This window comes from Melanotaenia boesemani, chromosome 3, assembly GCF_017639745.1.
Source record: "Melanotaenia boesemani isolate fMelBoe1 chromosome 3, fMelBoe1.pri, whole genome shotgun sequence".
NCBI classification, from domain to species: domain Eukaryota; kingdom Metazoa; phylum Chordata; class Actinopteri; order Atheriniformes; family Melanotaeniidae; genus Melanotaenia; species Melanotaenia boesemani.
Window position 1 is genome coordinate 31979292 of NC_055684.1, and position 11053 is coordinate 31990344.

Below are 11053 nucleotides of genomic sequence, written 5' to 3' on the forward strand. Positions count from 1 at the left end.
AATGAGAAAATATCCAGTGAGCAGCAGTTGTATGGGTGAAAAAGCCAAGGTCAGAGGAGAATGGGCAGACTAGTTGGAGATAATAAAAGGCAACAGATACTCAAATAACTACCAGTTACAACCAAGGTGTGCAGAATACCATCTATGAAACAGAAGGGCTACAGCAGCAGACCACACAGAGTGCCAGTCCTGACATCTAACAGGAAACTGAGGCTACAGTTATTCACCAAAACAGATAAACAGAAGATTATAAAAATTTTGCTTCGCAGCATTCAGATGGTAGACACTGAATTTGGTGTAAACAACATGAAACCGACTTGTATCAGCAGCTCAAGTAATTGTGTGAAGGTGGGGGGAATCTTCTTGCAACACTTTGGGACTCTCAGCATGGCTTAAATGCCACAACCTACCCGAGTAGTGTTTCTGATCATGCCCATCTCCTTATGATCAGTGTACGATCCTCTGATGGCTACTTCAAGCAAGACAATGCACCATGTCACAAACTAGTTTTTGAACATAATATGTACTCCACTGGCCTCCACAGTCACCAGATTTTAATCCAATACAGCATTCTTGTCTGCAGATTCATTGTGCAGCCAATAAATCTGCAGCATCTGTGTGACGCCATCATGTTAATCTGGACCTAAATCTCTGAGGAATGTTTCTAACACCTTGTTGAGTACATGTCACAAAGAATTAAGGCAATTTTGAAGGCAAAATGGGGTCCAACTCAGTACTAGCAAAATGTACCCAATAAAATAGACGGAGATTGTATGAGCATCATCAATCTTCAAATTATGTGGTGCTGATTTCTTAAGGCTTCATCCTTGTGCATTATGTGCTGCTGGTACAATGAATGGTAAAAAAAAAGTTAAGTGGCTTTTGATACCTTTAAATTGGTAACGAATATCTATACCCACATTTATATATATATTAAAAAAAAGTGATTTTCTGTGTAGTCATCATCAAACGAACAATCCTCAGGCTCAGGTAACAGCTTCATTTTCTGTTAATACCACCTTACTTATAACACAACACAAAACCCATCTTTTTCCAGGTTTATTTCTCAAAAAGTTGCCATCTTCTCACTTGTTTTGCTTTAAAACCCAAAACATGATGTAGTAGCCTACCACTACGACATAACCATTTTTTTCCACACAAAACTTCACATCAGTGACAAAGATGATTTAACATTTGTATAAAGTGTAGAGTTGAATGCAGATAATAAAGCTATTTGTTTCAGTTTATCAGTCTTTAAAGAACACAAGAACATGTAAAGAATTTCCAACACATCCAAATAAAATGCAGCATGTTCAATCTGAAAATAAAAAAATCATAAGGCTGTGTTCACATCTCTGCCTGTGTTGGACTACATCACAGTTCCCAGTTCAGTGGAGTGGACAATAACTGTTGGGTTCATATTACACATACACTCTTCTCAATAAACAGTAAATCTTTCACAAACAACAGCTCTGGACTATATGAAGATATCAGAAAATAAATAATTTTATAATCATATAGATGACAGTAGTATTACATCCAAACATAACCCCACCTCCCCTTCAGGCCTTAATATGTGCAAACTGCAAGAGTTTAAAAAGGTAGCACTTTATGAAAGGACCACGAAAAACAAAAACAAGTGTTTTAAAATGAGTACTTCATTATAAGCGCAGCGAGTGTGAATTTAAAAATCACAGGATGAAGATAGTTGCAGCTTCGTACTCCCTCCTCAGGCCAGCAGTGGAGTAACCATGACTTGATATTACTAATGCGGGGCTATAAAAAAAAAAATAACACAGGTGGTCCTTCAACCAAAGGAATATTTTTGGGACTAAATGGCTATTCTAAACTTACCCAGTGCAGCTCTAATACAAAACATTCTCTTTACATCTTCAAATACTGAGACAGGTTGTAAAATGTAATGTTGAATAAAAATGAATATGCTGTAAAACTGGACCTGCTGCATGTTTCCCATAAATATTCATTCTTGTCCCCCATAGAGTCTCAATAATATTAGACTACAATGATGCATCTTCATACAACATCACAATTAATGCATTGAGTTTAAGTTGAAAACACTCAATCACAGCTAAGTGTTTTCTTTTAAGATATGCCAACATGGCCAGGGTTTAACACACTTTTCTCACTCTGTCTCTTAATAAAATAGCCACAGTTCAACCAGACTGTTGATTGTTTCTTTCATTAAAAAGCAAAACAAAAACAAACAAACAAACAAAAAAAATCTCCACACAGCCCAAAGGGCACCTGCAGAGATTGGAAATTCGTGTTTCCTGGTTGGTTATGAAAGGCAGACACCTTTGTTTGAAGCAGAATCGAGTCCAAGTTCACACAGATCCACAACAAACACCCAGACAGAAAAGAAACCAGGGGAAGGCGTGACTAAAACTTTGTTCCAAAAAGAATAATAATTAGAACAATGACTATGATGAAGAGGATCAAAATGACCAGCATCTTCCTGTTTTTCTTCTGATACTGTTCCGCCTGCAGGGAAAAGGAAAATATTGTTACATACGAGTCAGTTATACTAATAAAAAGGCAAATAATTTCATGGAAAATTCAAATCTTAGTCTTAAAACCCCAACACATTTTTTTTTTTTAACTATGTCTGGTCTTTTTTTTTTTTTAAACATAAAAATGCTTGTGGATGCTGACTGGACATTAAAGTCCATTGCATCTTTCTTATTAGTGGAACGTTCGACAGAAAGCGGCTTCATCATAATGTCCAGATTTACCACACAGAGTCTGTGAATAAACACTACATTTTTGGCTGGATTGTAAACCTGGACGGGATATAAATGCCTAAAAAACGTCCGTAGAGTTATGGGTAGCTATCCATCACAATTTACTATAAATGTGTTTTCAGCTTCCTACATGTTGTTCAGGTGTCCTAACAGGCGCAAACCAATATCACCAACTTCCAAATAAAGTACCTAAAAATAATCCTAATTTAGTCTTTATTCAACAATCACCTCAGTGCTGAGCACATCTGTCTAAAAAACAAAACTATGGTACAGCCATCTAACCAGTCAGGGCTTTTAGACACATTTTAGCCAAGACAAAAGGATCGTATTGTCCCGCTCTCCTGCCAGGTTTAGAGCCTGAACGGTCCTGGATGCCACAGAAATCTAAAATAAATCTGTACATTCAGCTCACAGTATATCTGTGGTTACTGATCAAAACTTCACTACAGTTAAAAAGTAAAATGTAAGTCGCTTTGGATAAAAGCATCTGCTAAATGACTGTAGAATAGAATAGAATAAAACACTAAATTAAATAAACACTGTCTTTTCCTTGACTTCGTTGGAAATTGGCAAAAAAAACAACCAACTTTACAACAAGCTGTGATGTGAGAAATCTTATCACATTATCCGAAGCACTGAAGCTCTTTTCCTTATAATCTGCAGAATTTGAGCATCTCTCATCACGGCTGTCACTCAGATACTTCTGGTTTATTTCAAACGTTCCTAAGCAAAATGCCTATTTGACCAAACACTGTTATTCAAATACAATTAAACATGAATGAGAGCAGGCTGTTTACCTTTTGTAACTGTTTCAATCCATCTTCTGTTTTAACACAAGCTTGCTCCACGTTGAAATCAATTCTGTCGAGAACGGTGCCCTTGATGAAGAAAAAGAGAAACAGACTTCATTAGCAGAGCAACGTCATTCCAGTTGTAGATATTTATTGTATTCAATGTTCACAGTGTTAAGTGGCTGTTCATTTTTTCTTTTACATCCTCTTAGATAATCATGTTTCATACTAGTACAAAATGATAAATGCCAATACACATATTAAAAATCATAACAACTCATTGAAAATGCCACATTTATACAGAGCGGATACAAGGTGTTTTTGTTTATCACTGGCATCTCAGTGACTTCAGTCATGCTCCAACTCAGTTATTTAACAAGGTATATTATCGTTGCTGTCGGTCAAAAACCTCCTATGTCCAAAATCCGGGATTTTTGTTTTCCTTCATAAATCAGTACCATTGGTCACCCTTTACGTCTGTCTGTTGTTTTACAAACATTTAACCAAAGAATTATGATGTAAAACACAAAACAAGGTTTGATGGCATTTTGTCCAGTTATTACAAAACCATACAGTTTTTTTTATCTTTTGAAAAATGACAGTTTTGGAGATAGGAGGTTTGCACCCGACAGCAGCGTGATGGGAAATATTCCTTAAAACAACATAAAAACTTAGAAAAATTCCTATTAGTCATGTCTAAGGTAAATAGAAATGTGTAATGGGGTATTTCTTACTTTATATTTTGCTCAGGATGAGCTACAGCATTTGGACAATGACAGCTTGCAGCTGTTTGTACAGGGTTGTGTGGAGCTATGGACATGTTTGCTTTCAAAGTGTGTCCATTTGAGAATATTTAAGTTGTATTTCATGATTTACCACTTTATCCTTACTGAAGTTTTTCTGACTTCCAGAAACAACTGAGACCCAGACTTTTCTGACAAGGAAATAATAATTATTAAAAAAAAAATCCACAGTAAGCTGGATTTGCTAGAACACATTCCCCAAAAGACAGCTTGCATGATAACAAGAAACGACTTGTTTATCTTGATCTTGACTCCTAACATCCTACATCTGAGGTCCCTTGAATACAGCTCTTATTCTGCAGCACTGGGCAGAGAAAGGCAAGTCTGGATGGCTGTGTTTCCAAACTACAACTGTGAATTTGTTTGCATCAGAATCTTGTTTCCCCTTTAATACCTGCTCCACCACCATCCCCGCCAAGTCTCGGAAAATTTCATTCAGATCTGAGATGGACTGCACTATTTGTCGGATCTCCCTTTCACGTTCTTCAACCATAACCGTGTTCTGCTCCACCAGCATCAGCTGGTCGTCTGTGAACCCCTGGAAGATAATAAATGATTCACTGTTACACCACATATAGACAGCAACTATATAAAGCCTTTTTCTTCCTTATATAAAGCCTCAGCAAACACTAAACTGACCAATCTTTATATCAATAATGATTCCTGTAACCCATAATTCTCTTAGAAAGGCATTCAGCCTTACAAGAAGTACAAAAAGATGGCAGACAACACAGTACTGCAATTTATTAATCTTTTTAAAATCAGTTCAACGATAATCAGCCGTGTTTCCAGGTCCCTTTGGGGCTCATTTAAAAGACATGCTAGCTCTTAATTTAGACATTTTAAATTAAATGTACTTTTATTTGTTTACTATGACTGTACTAATGCATATAATATGTAAAACTGTCATTGTACAACATATTTAGTGCATATGTAAAATAATTATCCAACTATGACCGCCTTTATTTCAACAAATATGAAAAAGAGTTTCACCTTGTCATATAAAGCTAAATCTTCATCCTCTTCCATTAAAGGCCCCGAGTCAAAAAAGTGCTTTGATCTCTCCTCACGATTCTTCATCCCTTTTAGATAAAAACATGGAGGCATTCAAGCAACATGATAATAAAAGAAATGCAATCTGAGAAACAGCCTTAATGGCAGCACAGCCATAAGAGCCAGCACAGAAAGGAACAAGTATTTCCTAGAAACCAGCCCTTGAGCAGTTCTTACTTTTTAAGTAGCTCGACTGTGTGTGTCTGAAGTTGATGGAGAGGTCCTGCAGGCTTTGTGCCAGAGACGACACCACGTTTCTCAAGAGTCTCTCCTCCTGCTCGGTGCAGTGGCCGCAACGGGACTGCAAACTGGTCACAGCTCGCTGGCATCGATGAAACATCTGCAATGAAGACAAAATTGTGAGCTTGAACAAAAGAATCATTGTGACATGCCCTTATAAGTCTTTGTATTCCAGTAAAGTGCCTTCTTTCCAGCCGTATCGCTGGTGAAATGACAGCACCTGTGTGATTTCCTGAGTAGTGATCTCTATAGCATGCTCCTCTTCACTACTGTCATCCAGTGTGGGACGATTCATGTGCTTGTCATGAAGTAAGGCCAGATCCTTCATCTTCTGCCGAATCCGTGTGATTTCATACTGGATCTGGAAGGTGATGATTAGCAGTTAATAAAAATGTGTTAATACGTTTAGTCTGTACTCCAGTGATTGCAGGAATCAGTAGTTTAATGATAAATTATCATTGATTCACTGACCCCCCGCCCCCCCTTCTTTAATAATATTGTTTTACAGATGTTTTACCTCGTCAACCCCCTCTATCCATTTGGGAGGCAGTTTTTTGGTGACTCCAATGGCAGCTTCAGGATCCAGACTGATCCCAGACACAAGAGCCATTCGATCGTCAGCCAACTTGAAGGAAAAAAAAAAAGAAAAAGAAAAAAAAAAAAAAAAAAAATCATAATCAAAATGTTTTATATAATAATGTAAAAGTGTGATGACAATGGCGTCCCATTTTTGCCATGAAAGCTATTCTACCATGAAGGGAAGCGGCTACAATACCTCGTCAAGCTCCTAATGTGATTGTCAGATAGAGTGGTTCCACCCAGCAAAGAGAGAGGAAAATGAGAGAAAAGACAGATGTAAGAGAAACAGAGGCCCAAAAATGAGTGCAAGATAAAAAAAAATGTTTTTGCATCCACTTTAAACTACTGAAACAGTTACTACAAAGCAGGTCTGGCTGCTTATTTTAATTCTAGCCAATGATGGACAGTGAGTGTGAATGCAGAAACTAATCCAGAACTTTGCAATAACTTGATGTCAATTTAGATTAAATCGTAACATGTAGGAGACAGGGAATAGAAGAACAGAAATGATCGAGAAAGGATCGTCCGAGGATAAGAATAATAGAAAGAAACTATCATTTTGAGGCTGTTTCAAATTAACAGGATATCTCTAGTATAATAATCAATTTATTATCTTTGACAGTAGCAGATTGAGCACTAACATTTCAGGGAACTGTTCTGAATATTTACATCTCATGTGTGTTTGTGTGTGTTGTTTCAACTGACAAGCAGAACTGCCAGCTTCTTGCAAACTCAGTTATCCTACACCTGACCATACAGCCATACAGGTTCAATAAGCTGAATGTTCATCTTTCACTGGCAAAATGAGCAGTTACGATTAAGTCTATGCAGTTTGAAGTGTTTCATACCTCTCTAGATGTCACAAAACAACTAAAAACACCTCATTTAAATGATTTAATAGCTTTAATTTAAAACAACTTCCACATTGTGGATTGCACTAAAAAAAAAATACAGAAACAATTTAATTACTTTTCAGAATTTTATCAAAACTGGGTTTTCTGCAACTAGATGAAATCCACCACGACGACAACATACACAGAACACATGCACTTTAAGACAAGGGGGTTGTAAGCTAGACACATGATTTTCGCTGTGAACATGTGATGTTTAACTTTTTTTCTAAAAGAGAAACCCAATTTGTTTGGTCGGAGCGGTGTAATAAATGTGGAAGGAACAATTCATGTAGCATGAACAGATCTTTGTAAGTAGGTCACAAGATCAAGAAGAGCTTTTCCTTTGTTCCCACCAGGGACCTCTTTAAAAATGTTATTAGATTTTACCTGCACTTTGCCTTAAGATCATTTTAAAAAGTGTCATTTGGGATGCAGAACTTTAGAATAACCTCTGAAATCAAACAGGAATTTGATGTGTATGTTTATTGAAGTCATTGCCATCCCTGAAAGAATGGCTTATTCATTTTCTTTTTTATTGTGTGCTATCAGTGATAGAATACAAATACAGTTTTTCATTGCTAAGGATTTTAACTTGAGAAACTAAAGCCTGATTGAATATCCTTGCATGTTTACTATCTCTGTGAAACATTACGGGCTGAATTTACCTCAGCAAGCAGGTAACTAGTTAAAACATTCACACCAGAGTGAGACTAGTTGCACCTAGGCAACACCTATCAGCTTCCAGATGCTCAGAAGAAGTGTCAGGAAGCAGGATGAGGTTCTGTTGCTATGTGTTATTCTATAAATGAAAACACAATACTAATTCAGGACTGGAGTATTACTTTAAAAATGAGAGAAAAACTAATTATTTGCACAATCTAACATGTTTAAATCACTATCTTAGGTTTGAGCAATACTAGCTTAGACAAATGGCCATCATCATGCTGACTGAACATAAAAACCATCTGGTTATTTTAAATCTCCTTTAAGAGTTACTCTGCGTGTCTTCATAGTCGTTGGGAGTTTGCATCTCCACGTTCGTGTTTTGTGTCTCACTCCTTGATGCGAGGCCTATTTTTAGTGGGTTTGAAAATAATCCAGTGGCTGCTTGTTTGTAGAAATTACAGAATTCTCCACAAAACCAACAACGCCTCCCACTATGATCCCAAAAGAGATCACCCAAACCAATACGTTTCTTGTATTGGCATATGTCACATTTTTGTGGAAAGGAAATTCCGCTACAGTCCAGTTCACGTACAGATCACAGACACAGTTTGATCTAGACTAAACCGCAACATAGTTATTCACCTTTCTGTTACTGAGGCACCCATGTGGTCATTAGAAACATGAACAAAGCTTCAAGTCACAATTTATTATGACAAAATTATAGTGTTTCATTAGTTTGTTTGACGGCTCTCTCGTTGAACAGTTTAAGTTGTTTACTCTTTTTTCTTTGTAGTTTTCTGTAATGATTTAGCATCTTTGAGCAAACATGTCTGCACAGTCCGCATCCTCCTCCTCGCTCACCTCGGAGGCACAAACATCAATCTTGAGGTGAAACTAAGGCCACATCAGCACTAACCACGTACAACACGCTCTGATTAATAAGTAGCTACTATTTGTACACTGGTGAATCTAGCTATGAGGGCTCGGTGACTGGCTAATTGCAAACACACACAGTAAAATGTCAAAACGATGCAGACCACTCACCGCAGCATTGCTACGTGTACTCAGACCGGGGTCGTATGTACTCACTTGCTCTGCCAATATCTGCCGGTTTTGGATTGCATTGTTCCGCATTAACAAGAAGGCATCGGTCAGACGCCTAGTGGCCATGACTGCCTTGTTTGAGATCTAAATTAACACAAGACAAATTGCGGCTCGGCCGATGAATGATTAAACTGCGTCCACTGAGGCGCTGCTCGGTTAACGCTAGCTTTAGCTTTTTCAGCGATGAATGAGAAAAACTCGCGATAAAGCGCTAACAGCGGACATTAAACGATTTTAATCATATTGAAAAGTTAACCATCTTTAAATTTTAAGTTAAAAAATGCAACACAATCAAGAGTTCTTATTCAAATTTAGGATTTAACGTCAGATTGGTAACGTTATTCTACTATAATGGAGTTACGGAAGTAGAAGAACGTAAACATCTACGTAGACATCTTCTTCTTCTTCTTCTACTACATATTAACGTAGTTTTATCTGTAAGTAAAGTGTGCTATCGCCGCCTACAGCATCGGCAAAGAAACTTCTGATGTGACTTTTTATGAATAACGAAATTAAAAATCACAGCACAGCCCACATTGGTAAATTGAATAACGACAAGAACATAAAAGAATTAAGAAATGAAAAAGTATGAATAAAACCAACGTAACAGTAAAACTGAGAAGTATAAAAATGGACCAATATGAGTAAACTTAAAAATGTAGATCAAGTGGCAAGTATCAAGTGACAGGTCATTATAAATATGTGTACAAATACACATACTGTGTGCAGCATAATTACAAAAAACACAAAACAAACAGAAACAGCAACAGGCAGTTGCAAAAGTAACATATACAATTGCAAAATTAAATGAAGGACTTCATGATGTTACTTAACACATGTAAAGCTATTGCTCAATAGACCTTTGTGTTTTTAACGTCATCTTTTTATATATAAATTTTCTTTTAAAACTTTAACCATTTCTGTGTCCATTGTGTCCAAAGCAACCTGTATTTCCAGTATTGTGTAGCTGACGGTATGAGAGGCATGTGAAAAGCAAATTCTCACACATGTTCCTTTTTATCCTTTGGTGCTACATGTGTTAAGCGAGACAGTGTTGTGGTTATTGATACAACATAAATGTAATCCAAGTAGTTTAATCTATTTGCCATGCAATATAATAAAACATCTCCCTTCTGTATAGTCGTGGTGAATAGAAAAAGTAGTTAATGAGACCAAAACACTTAGATTTGAAGTGATTGAGTCACTATAGACAGAGCTGCAGTGTGCTTCACTTTTTCGAACTAAATGTTGATGCCGCTTTCAATTTGGTGTAATTTGTTTTATTTTTAGTCTTTGTGGTTTTATTGCTATTAAGTCTAATATTTGAAATTTAAGGAAAAATATAGTTGATACACAGAGGAGAAAATAGCTTGCTTAATGATAACAATAAATAAATCAAATCAGCTGGTGGAGGGGTAAACAAGCTTTTTTAAATGTATTTAAATTTAAATGTAGCACAAAAAGTAAGGAAATTTTTCTGTGGTCATTTATTTAATCAGGTTTTCCAACAATGTCTAATACAACACCAAAAGGTATTATTAAACACGAGAAACAATGGACTGAACACACATTTCCTTACTTTTTGTGCTAAGTTTAGTTTCAGTCTGAGGTGCAAGTGGCTTGGTGGTGTGATGGTTAACACCATGACCTCACAGCAAGAAGTGTTTGGGTTTGAACCTCAGCTGGGGCCTTTCTTTCTGTTTTCTCCAGGTACTCTGGCTGTCTCCCACATTACAAAAACCCAAAATATGTCTCTTAGATTAGTAAAAGTGTGGATAATGCTAGATATACATTAAACTTAAATCAAAATTTTGCCACAGACTGCATCTTTTCAGAGAGATCAGAAATAAACTAACAAGTAGTTCTTTTTATAAACTCCACATTTTTTGCAAATCTGCTGCTGATACAAAAAATGCCTCCAGGAAAGAAAACAAAAAACAATGATTATCTGAAAAATGAGTACACTACTACACTACATTGCACTTAAACTCTCCGTTCAGCTGAATGTACTGTTGCAGTCACTCCCCAGGTTGTCCTGTATCCATCAGCTGGGGAAGCCCTGAGTTTTGTCTTTGATCTCTCTGGCTATTTGTTCTGCAGGCAGCTGACCCAGTACTTATTTCTCTTATCCCCCTGCAGGTTTTCATGTGTTATAGAAATGA

General features: G+C 36.8%; 1 protein-coding gene across 4 annotated transcripts; it reads right to left on the reverse strand.

The window, feature by feature from the left end:
- Positions 1–1046: 1046 nt before the first annotated feature.
- Positions 1047–9276, reverse strand: stx16 (syntaxin 16). Of its 4 annotated transcripts, none has more exons than XM_041980920.1 (9): positions 8877–9276; positions 6425–6436; positions 6167–6274; positions 5870–6010; positions 5587–5749; positions 5350–5438; positions 4751–4894; positions 3560–3640; positions 1047–2502 (listed from the first exon to the last, which is right to left on the reverse strand). In XM_041980920.1, the coding sequence occupies exons 1-9, from the start codon at positions 8955–8957 to the stop codon at positions 2401–2403; spliced, it is 921 nt and encodes a 306-aa protein (XP_041836854.1). In that variant the 5' UTR covers positions 8958–9276; the 3' UTR covers positions 1047–2400. The 4 variants fall into 4 exon arrangements, with proteins under 4 accessions (XP_041836854.1, XP_041836852.1, XP_041836856.1 ...); XM_041980918.1 differs by having other exon boundaries at positions 8832–9276; XM_041980922.1 differs by lacking the exon at positions 6425–6436.
- Between the last annotated feature and the right edge of the window lie 1777 nt (positions 9277–11053).